We start from the raw sequence: 14206 nt of genomic DNA, 5'->3' as shown, positions 1-14206 counted from the left end.
TTTACTTTTGAAAATAGCTAGTGGCAGAAGTTGTGTTTTTTTTTCCTTTTTTACAAAAATTTGGCCTTGGGTGCCCAAACCTCCACAACTGTATCTATTCATAAAAAAATATGGGTAGATGATCATGAACATATATGTTAATTTTTATCTCTGGTTACCTGCAAAAACACAGGCAGCAAGGGTCACAGTGCGTCATTTTCAGTGACACTGGGCACAAACCAGATGTAAACACTAGACAGGGGGCCAGTCAATCATAAGACATCACACACTCACTCATTCACTCATTCAACTCTGTCTAGTCAATCAACAGAGATGAGGTTGGAATCCAGGTCAGTGGAACCTTGGAACTGTGCAGCACTCACAATACTATTAATGTTGATATTTTAGTACCTTGACATAATGTGTTCAACAAAAAAGCTATTTACCACTGTGAAAAAAATAAACACTTATAATAGTCAAGTATATTTTATACAGCATGACATTAATAAAGATGTATGCCTGTTAATAAATGATCACAGCTCTGCTCAGCTTTAACAACAATTTTTGTGGTTGCATCTGACTTGGCACAGTCTGTATCAATACAGTCCAGGATGTTTAGTAAATGTAAAACATAAAAAGTACTATAAATAAGTGCCCTTATAAACCAAGCTGCTTTAAACATTGTGTCAGGTCCAAACAACACTGCCATTTTTGCTGCACGACTGCACATGTATTGACAAATTAAAGAAAAACGTGAATAGTTAATAGTTAGCTGGAGAAACAAAGTGTAGACACGTTCTAATAGTTGTATTGCATGCTGCACTGTTTAATGCAAAAAAAAATGCAAAGCAGCCTCTCGAACAAAGGTTTTATTATTGGTGCACTGAAGATAAGTGCTTCAGTCACAATGGCTACTAAATTGGCTAGTGTTTCAGTAGGGAATGTGCATGTGTGTGTGTGCATACACCAAGAGAACAGCACAAACTTGAACGCTTGGTGCATACAATAACAGGTTTTGGTGATTTTCAGATGCCCTGTGTGGCATTTTGCTAACATGCTTTAGGTCCACTTTTGCATTAAGAGGCCAAGATCAATGCAAATCAACACAAAAAGCTGTTCTTAAGCCGCTCAGGTGGCGCAGCGGTAAAAAGTACGCTAGCACACCAGAGTTGGGGTTTCGAATACATCGTATCGAATCTAAGCTCTGCCTTTTCGACTGGGCTGGGTGGCTGCATGAACAACAATTGGCTGTTGTTCATGGGGTAAAAAGTCGGACCATAGGTCCTCATAACTGGTGCAACTGCGGCCCCTGCTGGCTGACTGATGGCGCCTGCACAGGGCTGAGGAATGATGCTGATGGGGATGTGGCCCTCTGTACACAGTGCCCGTCAGTGTATGGGCTCAACTCGTGCAGGTGAAAAATGCAGTCTGTGCTGACTGTACGTGCCGGAGGGGGCGTGTGTCTAATAGTAGATTTTTGACCAATGTGTTAAGACAGAAGAATCTATCTCCATTATCAAAACAGTAACTTAAGATTTTGACAAGAGGTTCCACTATTCCACATAGATTCTTTGCCAAAATTCATAAAGCTGTTTTGCCACCTCTTGATAAATCAACAGCTTCCCAACACACTTTTATTTTGTTGGTTTTTACATTAATTTATCACTCATCTGTACATACACATTGTACATTTATAAAACTAGAGCAAATGTAACACAACATAAATTCATTCTCCAATTCTAGCAGATAAAACTATATGCCACTAAACTAGTTTATTATTTTTGGAATTTTAAGAAATCTACCATCATAGTTGTACCTTACTACAGTTATTGGCCCCCTCGGTAAACCAAATGTAAGTGAAGTCATAGCTGCAATCGATGTAAATTTAAACTAAGTACATGACATTCATATTACTAGCACTAGCATGCATTAAAAACTTTATGGAACCTTTTTTGGCCAACACAACAGCACAGAGGGGACTTGATAACCCTAGATTTGACAGATATGGACTTCAAAAAGCACTTTGATTTACCATGAACACTCCTCCTTAGCTCAAGCACAATTTTCAATATGATTAAAACCTGGGTGACTATTAAAAAGCTTGTTTCTACAGCCATTGAACAATTCTTTGTATAATTTGGATGTTTCCACTAGATAATTGTCCAAGACACTTCTAACATCTAACATTTTACTACTTTAAATGTAATTTAAGCAGCATATAATGCATTTATCCCAACAAAAGTCCCCAAAACCTTACAGATACTTCACCAGATTTAATAGTGATTTAGGTTATTTTCCATGTCACTCTATATTTTCACCAAGACCAGTGTGATTGCTTCCAAAATGCCATATCATATATTAGTCTTATTTGTTTGTGTTATCTTTTGTCTGTGTTTTTTGGCATAATTGCATCTAATTTAACATTTGAAGTGACCTCAAAATACTAACATAATTTTTCAATTATTTTTTTCACATCCTTACCAAGGATGCCAATAATTTAGAAGCAGACTGCTTAATCAACTAAAATATTTAACTAAAATATATAAAAGATTTTGTTCTAATATTGTTTTGTCTTATATCTGTCCATATATGATTTAATTGAGTTTTATTGATTGGCTAATTTTTCAATCATATGTACACATACACCGATCAGGCATAACATTATGACCACCTTCCTAATATTGTGTTGGTCCCCCTTTTGCTGCCAAAACAGCCCTGACCCGTCAAGGAATGGATTCCACTAGACCCCTGAAGGTGTGCTGTGGTATCTGGCACCAAGATGTTAGCAGCAGATCCTTTAACTTCTGTAAGCTGTGAGGTGGGGCCTCCATGGATCGGACTTGTTTGTCCAGCACATCCCACAGATGCTTGATTGGATTGAGATCTGGGGAATTTAGAGGCCAAGTCAACACCTCAAACTTGTTGTTGTGCTACTCAAACCATTCCTGAACCATTTTTGCTTTGTGGCAGGGCACATTATCTTGCTGAACGAGGTCATAGCCATCAGGGAATACCGTTTCCATGAAAGGGTGTACATGGTCTGCAACAGTGCTTAGGTAGGTGGTACGTGTCAAAGTAACATCCACATGGATGGAAGGACCCAAGGTTTTCCAGCAGATAGTTGCCCGAAGCATCACACTGCCTATGCTTGCTTCCTTTCTTCCCATAGTGCATCCTGGTGCTATGTGTTCCCCAGGTAAGCGACGCACACGCACCTGGCCATCCACGTGATGTAAAAGAAAACGTGATTCATCAGACCAGGTCACCTTCTTCCATTGCTCCGTGGTCCAGTTCCAATACTCACATGTCCACTGTTGGTGCTTTCGGCGGTGGACAGGGGTCAGCATGGGTACTCTGACTGGTCTGCAGCTATGCAGTCCCATATGCAACAAAACCTTTCTATCAGAACCAGCATTAACTTCTTCAGCAATATGAGCTACATTAGCTCATCTTTTGGATCGGACCACACGAGCCAGCCTTTGCTCCCCATGTGTATCAGTGAGCCTTGGCCACCCATGACCCTGTCGCCGGTTTACCGCTGTTCCTTCCTTGGACCACTTTTGATAGATACTGACCATGAACTCCCCACGACACCTGCAGTTTTGAAGATGCTGTGACCCAGTCGTCTAGCCATCACAATTTGGCCCTTGTCAAACTCGCTCAAATCCTTAGGCTTGCCCATTTTCTAACACATCAACTTTGACGATAAAATGTTCACTTGCTGCCTAATATATCTCACCCACTAACAGGTGCCGTGATGAAGAGATAATCAGTGTTTTTCACTTCACCTGTCAGTGGTCATAATGTTATGCCTAGTCGGTGTATATGGAGGGCTGACATGTATAAAGCAATTTGTGCAAAGAAAAATACAATATAGCTTGTACATGTTTTAGTAACCAGATATTCAGTAGAGATGAAATATATTTTTCACTCCAACAAAGAGAGAAGAAAAAAAAAGACAGCTCTTATTTCCACAACCAGCATAAAACATTTCTGTACAACACAAACATCAGGAGAACTGAAACTTTTTAAAGTTTACAATATAAAATTCAAGTGCAAATAAATTTCCAAATACAAAACATACATGTACTGTAACTCTATAGTAACCATTTGTTACCGGCAGGTAGTTCAATATATTGTTTTATATGTTTCTATTTTGCTGTTTTAAATGCTATTGTACCTTTAATCCACATTTAGAACAGGATTGTGAAACTGAAAATAATGTTTTAGTAAAATAAATCTTTAAGTGCACACCAGTCATTTCAATAAAGCAATTTTGTGCATGTCTGGGGCATGACATTTTTAAAAAAATAATATACCTTATATCTGTGTGTGAATAAATGTACAGTACACCTGCATTACACAGGCTTGCACTAACACACATATGCATATACATACAAACATACATACATACATACATATACAAACATATAGATATTCAACTTCCAGAAAGTGGGTCTTTGCATGTCAAAACGAAGCATAAAAAAAAGTAACAGAGAATTACAGAAATAAAAAATGGAAAAAAGCAGGAGTCCAGATGAGAGGTAGGAGGAAAACCAGACCTCCACTTTATATAGAAGCGAGGCATTCTGGGATTTAGCTAGCAATTTAAACCTTCCAGAGGGACAGAGAAAGAGAGAAAAGCAGTCGAGTGTTTTAGGAATATGAAGAAAGGCATATTAAAAGAAATGAGAAAAGAGTCGAGTGAGGGGGAAAAGGTTTCTATTTGTAAGGCCGTAGAAACCTTGTGACTTTGGAGCGTAGCAGCCTGATGAAGGAACGGGGGAACATCTCTTTGGATTCCTGAACTGTGTACTTGAAATAGTTATGAGGGTGAGCCAGGACATCAAACAGAGCCTTAATAAGCTTCTTATCCTGAAAAAAAGAGAAAGGAGGACAAAGAAAAACAAAATCCAAAACAAATGATTAGATTTGTATGTGAAAACTTTAACTTCTAACCACTATTTTAGAACCCCAAATCAGAAAAAGTTGGGACCACATGGAAAATGCAAATAAAATAATTTTAGTTGATTGCAGACAAGATGAACCCAAGACATTTCGTGTTTTGCTCAACTTCATTTCATTTATTAATACACCTTCATTCCTGCATTTCAGGCCTGCAACACATTCCAAAATAAGTTGGGACGGGGGCAATTTAGGAATAGTAATGAGGTGAAAAAACTAAATAATGATGTGATTCCAAACAGCTGATGTAAACAGGTGATCATGGTTTGGTACAAAAGCAGCATCCAGAGTCTTTGATGAGCAGAGATGATCAGAGGATCTCCAGTTTGTCAACAAATGTGTGAGAAAATGATTGAAATGTTTAAAAACAATGTACCTCAAAAAAAGATAGGAAGGGATTTGCATATTTTTCCTTCTACAGTACATAAAATCATTAAATGATTTAAGGAATCAGGAGGAATTTCAGTGTGTAAAGGCCAAGGCTTAAGGCTTAAGCTGAACGCCCGTGATCTTGGATCTCTCAGACGGCACTGCATCAAGAACCACCACTCAACAATAGCTGATATAACCACATGGGTGAGGGATTACTTTGGCAAACCTTTGTCAAGCACTACAATACAGAGTTACATGCACAAATGCCATTTGAAACTTTACTGTGCAAAAAAGAAGCCTTATGTTAACCACGTCCAGAAGCGGCGTCGACTTCTCTGGGCTCGGAGGTCATTTACACTTCTGTGATGTAGGAACGAATGTTTATTAATAAATGAAATGAAGTTGACCAGACAAATGAAATATCTCAGGTTCATCCTGTCTGCAATCAAATAAAAGTCAAAGTTAATGTAAGAAACTCTGTGTTTTTTTATTATTTACATTTTCCATGCTGTCTCAACTTTTTCTGATTTGGGGTTGTAGTAGTATCTCAAGACCTGTAGTACATTCAACTTTTCTTTTAGCCTAATTAATTATACACATCTAAAGGAACAGTCCTAAAGCCAGTTGCCTTAGTTGGTCTTAACTGCTAAAGTAAACATTACTAAGACACCTTTTTAGAGAACCTAAACTTATTGATGTTGTCTCATTGTTGGATGATGTTGTGCTCATTAGTTTTTTATACAGACCTGTGCTGGTCATTGTACTTAATGGCTTAAAATGTAAAACTGGCATACTTTTTATACATTGCATTAACAATAATAAACAGAGAACATCTTGGCTCAAACAACCTCTCACTCCACCTGCTATTGCATCACCGAGCCACCAGAGGGCATTCTCCCCAAATTCTAAACAGTTCACTTCTTTGAATAATTTTCAAGTGTTTGGGCTCCTTGTAAGAATCCACTTGTGAAAAGAAAAATGTTGATGGCTTTACAAGCCAGCGTAAATGTGGTAAATGAAGTAAAAGAGATGAACTTTTGACTAACCATTTTCTGATTACAGAATAAAATTAAAATTCTTACTTTTAATATCTCCTGGTGATTCTCTGACGCGTAGAGTCGTCCATCCCGAACAATATCCTCTATGAGCTGCTGGTAATCCTCTGCCACAGTATAAAAGATGCACTTCTTAAATGACAGCTCATATATAAAGTATTTTAGAAAATACATTGACAGATACTGTGTAATGTTTAAGAAGATGAGATGTCTGACCGTCGTAGGTGACGTAGGGCACTTGAAAGCCCTTGCCGCTGTTGCCCTCATTGGACTTGAACTGGATCCAGAGTTTGCGAGAGCGGGAAGTGAAAGCAATTGGTCGCTCATAAGTCTGACATGTCTCATATGTTGTTATGGATGTCGGCTGGGCTATGGAACAGAAAGAAAATGTAAAACAAAATTGGCTGGAGAGTGGCTGAAGAAGCTTACTTGTTTTCATAATGTGCAAAGCTAAATGACTGAAAGCAAAATCTGAAGCATGAAAAATGATAAATGCAAATATAATTCAATAGACATACCACTCTTTCTCATGACAAGAACATCCCCACACTCATCCTCAATAGGAAGGAAAATTTCAGGCACCACGATAAGGATCCGCCTCTTGTTTGGAGGATTGATAGTCCACACACAGTCTACATTAGATGGGTAATCACCAGGATAGTTGGGGGACTCAATATAACCCATAAAATCTCCCAGCTCTCCTCCACACACGTGGTCTACATTAGACATAATAATTCAGTAAAATTAATACTTTATGTAAATAAAATCTGTTACATTTACTGTACTTCATTATGTATTTATCTTAACCTGAAAAACTCTATCTCCAGAAAAGTTGGGACATTGTCTAAATTGTCTTAATTGTATATTGTAAATACAAGCAATTTTCAATTTGATGATTACAACACACTTAAAAAAGTTAAGATATAAATAACAGTTAAAGTTTATAGAATGATTAATTGAGAACTGGTAACAGGTAAGGGTATCATGACTGGGTATGAAAAATGATCCACTAAAGGGTCTTTGCAAGCAAGGGTACACTGGGAACACTGGGAAAACTGGCACCTTCTCAAAATTGTAAGAAATTATTGAATTTCAATTATGTGATGCTTCATTAACTCTAGCTTCCTTAACTAGCTGATCTGCAGACACAGGAAACAATATTGTCAGCTTGCACTATTCATTGTCCGAATGGGAGACTTGTGTGTGACGTTACCACTCATGTGGTGGCATATATTGAAATTTTAGAAAGAAATTTGCTTCTTCCATGAACTCCATGGTTATTTCAGCAAGACAATGCCAGGTTCCAAAAAACTAAGAAATGCAAAGAAAAATTTTTTAAACATTATTTTAAACATTATGGTGAGACCATTAAAGTGTTTAGGTGAGATGTACACAGCAGTGGCACTAATTGCAGTGAACTCCCAGGACATGTAGATGTAGAATGAATGGCACGTTATAGTCAAATGCTCCAGGTAGGGCGAGAAGGTACGTCACAAAGTGGGAAAACAGGCAGATTGTATGCACTGTTCCTCAGTGTGTTGCAAACCCCAGCCTGTTTTTCTCAGTGTTTCTTGGTTTAAAAAGGTGCCCTAATGTTGCCATTGTTTCCCTTAATATCACAAAAAGTATCTCAGATGGTTACATTGGTTAAGTGGATACAATGTTGCAAAACAGGAGTGTAATGGTTGCTGAAATTTAAAGGGCTTTTTCTATGCAACTGTTCTATAAAAGACTTGCTGTTAAGTTACTAAGTTAAGAGGGCTTAAACACACACCAGTGCTGAGATCTCGAGTTGTTAAATTTGAATCTCAGCTGTGCTAGCAACCAGCCAGGAGCTTGCACAGATACACGATTGGCTGTGTGTCTGTAAAGGGGCAAGACAATGGTTGAACAGGGTTTCCTCATAACTGCTGCAATTGCAGCCTCTGCTGGCTGATTGATGACACCTGCATAATGAAACAAATCCTTATACAGTATGAACCCACCTTGTGCAGGTGAAAAGATGAGGTCGGTACTGCACACATGTCAGAGGCGGGCATGTTATAATTGTGACCCTTAAAGGTCATGAGTGGGGGTCTGCAGCAGTGGAGGAGAATTACAGTCGGGTAATTGGATTACTTTGTGGGTGCTTAAATATATTCAATTATGTTTTACAAAATGTGTTGTGTTTTTACTTAGGTTCCCTTCCTGTAATATCATGAAATCATTCAGGGTAACAAATATGAAATAACAGCCATTTGACAGGGGGTAGTTACTTTTTTACAACACTTCATGCACCACTAACATGTTCAAATCCCTTTAATTTGTTAAACTATTTAAAATGACATTGTCTTACTTTTGCACTGACTGACATTTGTAGCTCCATCAAAGTCTGTGGTGGTGTTTCCTGGACAGGTGATGCAATAATTCTGCCCAAACTCAGATTGATAGGTGCCAACAGGACATCGGATACAGCGGTGTGTGCTGGAGTTGTAGTAGTGTCCTGAAGCACAGTGCACTACTCAGCACACACAGATAGAAGAACAGAGATAAAGACCATTAGAGAGGGCAAGAATAAAGCAATGTTAAAGCAATGTTAAAATTGTATTAGTAATATACACCGATCAGCCATAACAATAAAACCACCTCCTTGTTTCTACACTCACTGTCCATTTTATCAGCTCCACTTACCGTATAGAAGCACTTTGTGGTTCTACAATTACTGACTGTAGTCCATCTGTTTCTCTACATACTTTTTTAGCCTGCTTTCACCCTGTTCTTCAATGGTCAGGACCCCCACAGGACCACCACAGAGCAGGTATTATTTAGGTGGTGGATCATTCTCAACACTGTAGTGACACTGACATGGTGGTGGTGTGTTAGTGTGTGTTGTGCTGGTATGAGTGGATCAGACACAGCAGTGCTGATGGAGTTTTAAAACACCTCACTGTCACTGCTGGACTGAGAATAGTCCACCAACCAAAAATATCCAGCTAACGTCCTGTGACCACTGATGAAGGTCTAGAAGATGACCAACTCAAACAGCAGCAATAGATGAGCGATCGTCTCTGACTTTACATCTACAAGGTGGAACAACTAGGTAGGAGTGTCTAATAGAGTGGACAGTGAGTGGACACAGTATTTTAAAACTCCAGCAGCGCTGCTGTATCTGATCCACTCATACCAGCACAACACACACTAACACACCACCACCATGTCATTGTCACTGCAGTGAGTGTAGAAACAAGGAGGTGGTTTTAATGTTATGGCTGATCGGTGTATAAGGTCATATGCGTTTGATGCTGGTTTGTTAGTTACCTTTGGCCTCACAATCTCTAAAAGACATGCTTCCGCTGTGTTTGGTCATGATTCCTCCTCCACAGGGGAAGCAAAGTACACGGCCAGGCTCCGGCTGGAATGTGCCTATTGGGCACGGTTGACATGGGTGAAAACCATCTGCTGAGAACTGACCAGCAGGACACTGACCTACAATCAAAAAGTGAAATGAAAATTTGTTACCTGTATTTTTTCAGTAAGTCAAACGTGACTGCTTAAAAAGGTAATAAGACAAATAGCTCAGCGCAGAGCTTGGGGGTTCTAGGTCATAGAAACTTGTGGTGATCAGAGATGTTGGGTTGCTGTCATTCTGCCTCTCTTGTCCAATCACTCAGGTTTGATGATGGTGGGGGAGGTGGGCTCTGATGTCCTGTGAAAGACCTTGTTACCTGCTCGCTCTCCCTTTTAGTTATGCTGTAATAATTAGGGGTGCAGGAGTCTCATGCTACTCTCTGCAAAACTGTCATTTTACTCTTAACGATTTCACATTTTAACTCTATTTTCTGTTGTTTTACCCCGAGGTGGTTCTGACAGAAACCTGTTTACCCACCCGAGGTTGAAGACTGAGGTTGAAGTCAAGACTGCTGTGCCAACAATGCTTCTCCTGCTAGATATGACGGGCCTGGCGTATTTGCCCCAAGAATCAAAAATTCACTTCAGACTTTATCACAGACTGGACTGAATAATGAAGAACTTTAATTGTTTACATTATTATTTTTTGCTAGTTATAACTTGTAGTTCAATTTAATTGTGTGTATGTATGATTTATGTAAATCCTATTTATTTAAATTATTCTTCAGGCAACCCAAGGTGGTTGGGGGTCCCTGCTGAGTCTGGTTCCTCTCAAGGTTTCTTCCATGAGTATGTAAACTTCTGAGCCACTGAGAATGTGATGAAATAAATAAAAACTGTAATAAATCATTGTATTGTTCTGACATGATACATTTAAATATAGTAGTGGTCCTAACTGACCTAAAAGAGGGAATGTATACTAGAATTAAATGTCAGGTATTGTGAAAAACTTACACAAACGACTTCAACTGTAATTTAAGTTTTTAATAGTAAAAAATAACTACAAAATAATATTTATTGATTATTGTGTACTTGTGCCACCTGACATTTTGTGGGTGGTAAAATTAATATTTTTCTGTCATTTAAAAATATATAAAAAATAGACATTGAAAAGATTTTTTTATCAATTGAGTATCAATTCATCACTTATAAACTGTGTTTAAACATGAGATCAGATTTCAATTTGGGTATTTTATTTGGTTGATAACGACTGAGTACGGGGACATGCTACAACTGGGGGTGGGGTTTATACAAGTAATAATCAATCAGTCTTAATAATCAATGAGGACAGAATTACAAAGCTATTTATTGATTTGTTTCCAAACATACAGACCTCCACATTCTGAGACATTTTTGGCTCCTGTGATGCCCTGAGACTGAGCGCTGGGGCAAGGCTCACAGGACAACTGTCCCTCCATGTCCTGATAGGTTCCTGAAGAACACTGCACACACTTCTCCTGCTCACCACTGTAGAAGGTTCCTGCACCACAGCTGACTGAGAGACACAAACAGTGGAGGCAATGTGATCTATTTCATTTAAATAAAAAAACATCCTATTCCCAAACTACTGGCATTAACATGGAGTTAGCCAGCAGGGATAAAAGCATTTACAGCATTTAGTTGACACTTTTATTCAAAGCAACTTACAATTGAGACCTCATACATGACAAGCAATTGAGGGTTATGGGCCTTGCTCAGGGGCCCAAGAGTAGCAGCTGGGCAGTGGTGGGGTTTGGTCTTATAATTGGTCTTTCTGGATTGCTGGAAATCACATTATCCTCAAGTTTAGACAGATAGCAAACAGCTTACCACACTTGCCGTCGGTGAGCACCTGTCCCGTGCTGCAGCTTTCTGCTCCCTCAGGCTGACGGGCAGCACGTTGTGCCACTTCGTATGCCGTGCCTGAAAATTGAATGTAGAATTGCTGCTTGGAGATGGACTTTCTCAATGTCCGCAGCGTGCTCTGCAACCTCTGCTTCGTCCTCTCCCGCACACAGTCCACATTACAGGATTCTGAAAATCACACAGTCTGTTTTAATTTGAGATTTTATCAGTAAGTTAGGATCAAATTATTAGCTAGCCATAATGTAAAAATTGACTTTGCACACACACACACACACACACACACACACACACACACACACACACACACACACACACACACACACACACACATACCAGAGGCCTCCTCCTCCTTCATTTCCATCTCAAACTCAGCAGTGATGTGTGAGACTTCTTTGGTTGGAGATTTCCGGCCACGCCGGCGCTTTTTAGAAGACTCACACTTTAGATTCACAAATGTTACTTGGCAGTCATCTGTGCATGGAAATGGAGCTGAGAGTTCAACAGAACAGAATAAGTTAAAAAGATAAAAGAGGAGAGAAAAGGTCTTTAGCAAAGACTAAAAAGCTTATAGAAGGTGCATGTTTCACCATTCCACAATAAGCAGGGGAACTGCTAACTGGTCAGGGTTTAATGATTGGTTATAAAAGAAGAATCCACCATAGGAGTTCTCTGGACGCAGACGCAGAGACAGTGGAAATGTTCAGTGCTCAGATAATTCTCTTATTAAAAAGAGTACGAACAGACAACAGTGACCACAAACTGCTGAGCAGCTACAAGTTGAGTAAGTTCTGTATCAGTCAAGAATAAGCAAAACAATTACACAGAAAACAATTAGTATCCTCAATTCCAAAATCATTAAAAAGTATATTTAGAAGGCAAGATGAGACAGCAGTAAACATACCTCTTTTTGAGTGTGCTGCAGGAATCAAATCATTTTTTTTATATTTACAAAATACTTGTGTGATATGTTAATAACTACCAACCCTTCTAGGTGTTGATTTTGTCTACATACTCTTTAAATGGCTAGTAAGTAATGAAGATTTGCTCAAAATAGAAAAAGAGAAACACTGAAAACTGATGTGAAGGCATGTGGTGTGATATGAAGTCCACATAAACTGATAAAGGTCAGCTACATGGGTCCTAAACACATGGGTTTGATTCTTGCTACTGGTCAATGTCTACATTCCGCTGGGTGCTCTGGCTTTGCAATTGATAGGTACTCCATTTGGGATCTATAACTGTTCTGCACAAAGTGTTTCTCCGTAGTACCTTGTTTTACCTTAGTTCTTTCACAGTCTTGTATAAAGTCTTTAACTTTAAAAGCAGTAAATCTGACAAGAAATCCTGACAAAATTTTACGTAAACGTTCAGAAGTATGGCTCACCTTGTAGACTGTGCTTGGCCACATCTCTGTACTTGTTGCGGGGTCTCAAATGACACTTAGCATCCTTAATCTTAAACCGTGCCTTCTGCTTAATAGGTTGGGCCAGTGTTTCTTACACAGATATAAAAAAACAGGGTTTTCACAATTATTCTTGCATTTTAATATCTCAAACAAACATCAGTAAAATATCAGATTATTCACAGGAAAAAAAAAATCAAAGCACAAAAATGTAGATTTGCAAAGTTCTTTCCAAAGTATTCCAAACTTTAGAATCTTCAAACATCTCAGGCTCTCGAGTTTTAAATTATAGCATTGCTATCAGCTGGTCGGGCACCTACACAGACACATGAATGGCTGTAAGTCTGGACTGTAAGGAGTACCATGGCTAAAACAGCATTACTCATCATTGGGACAAGTGTGGCATTTGTTGAGTGGCTGATGATGGATGGCAGCATGTGGCTCTTAGCACACGATACTGCAGTCTGTGAGACCCTGTCTAAATAAATAAAGAACAACATTTAAATGGTGACTCAATGGTTACATCTTTGGGCTGAGTAGGGTGTTGAGGCTCCTTAACCTGGCTCTTTAACCATTATACAGGGATTTTCTCCATACAACCTGTGACAGAGGGACGTGTGGCCCACACTTTTATAACATAGGCCCATTATGACAATACATTAAAGCAGGTGAGCAGCCCGCAAGAATGGCTTTGTGTTTTGACCTCAACTTTGTTTGTTTGTTTATTGGGATTTTAACGTCATGTTTTACACTGTTCACAGAAACGGTAGTTACTCGTTACACAAGGTTCATCAGTTCACAAGATTATATCAAACACAGTCGTGGACAATTTTGTATCGCCAATTCACCTCACTTGCATGTCTTTGAACCGTGGGAGGAAACCGGAGCACCCGAAGGAAACCCACGCAGACACGGGGAGAACATGCAAACTCCACACAGAAAGGACCCGGACCACCTCACCTGGGGATCGAACCCAGGACCTTCTTTTGACCTCAACTTACTTAAAAGTAAGTTGCACCTGTATTATGTATAATGACAAGACAGTCAGCTGTCTTTGTCTTTATAGATATGCACCTTATCAACAAATCATTAAAGTGAGGACTCACCACAGAGCTAATTAGAAACGTGTTATAGACTGACAGATATGTTGATGTATAAAGAAATAAGAAATTAAAAAGAAATTGACATGCAAGTTTAAAAA

The 14206-nt window shown here is 39.0% G+C and overlaps 1 protein-coding gene across 2 annotated transcripts in view; it reads right to left on the bottom strand.

The window, feature by feature from the left end:
- Positions 1–4196: 4196 nt before the first annotated feature.
- Positions 4197–14206, bottom strand: part of scube1 (signal peptide, CUB domain, EGF-like 1) — a 129364-nt gene continuing 119354 nt past the window's right edge. For both annotated transcript variants that reach the window (XM_063005349.1, XM_063005356.1), the window contains 10 exons: positions 12988–13098; positions 11937–12092; positions 11568–11771; positions 11092–11253; positions 9669–9836; positions 8707–8868; positions 6890–7087; positions 6588–6740; positions 6399–6478; positions 4197–4854 (listed from right to left, as the gene is read on the bottom strand). In XM_063005349.1, coding sequence (XP_062861419.1) covers positions 4702–4854; positions 6399–6478; positions 6588–6740; positions 6890–7087; positions 8707–8868; positions 9669–9836; positions 11092–11253; positions 11568–11771; positions 11937–12092; positions 12988–13098 — 1547 coding nt within the window. In that variant the 3' untranslated portion in view covers positions 4197–4701. The remainder of the gene's footprint in view (positions 4855–6398; positions 6479–6587; positions 6741–6889; positions 7088–8706; positions 8869–9668; positions 9837–11091; positions 11254–11567; positions 11772–11936; positions 12093–12987; positions 13099–14206) is intronic.

This window comes from Trichomycterus rosablanca, chromosome 1, assembly GCF_030014385.1.
Source record: "Trichomycterus rosablanca isolate fTriRos1 chromosome 1, fTriRos1.hap1, whole genome shotgun sequence".
In the NCBI taxonomy this organism is placed as follows: domain Eukaryota; kingdom Metazoa; phylum Chordata; class Actinopteri; order Siluriformes; family Trichomycteridae; genus Trichomycterus; species Trichomycterus rosablanca.
This window is presented reverse-complemented; position numbering and strand designations above follow the sequence as displayed.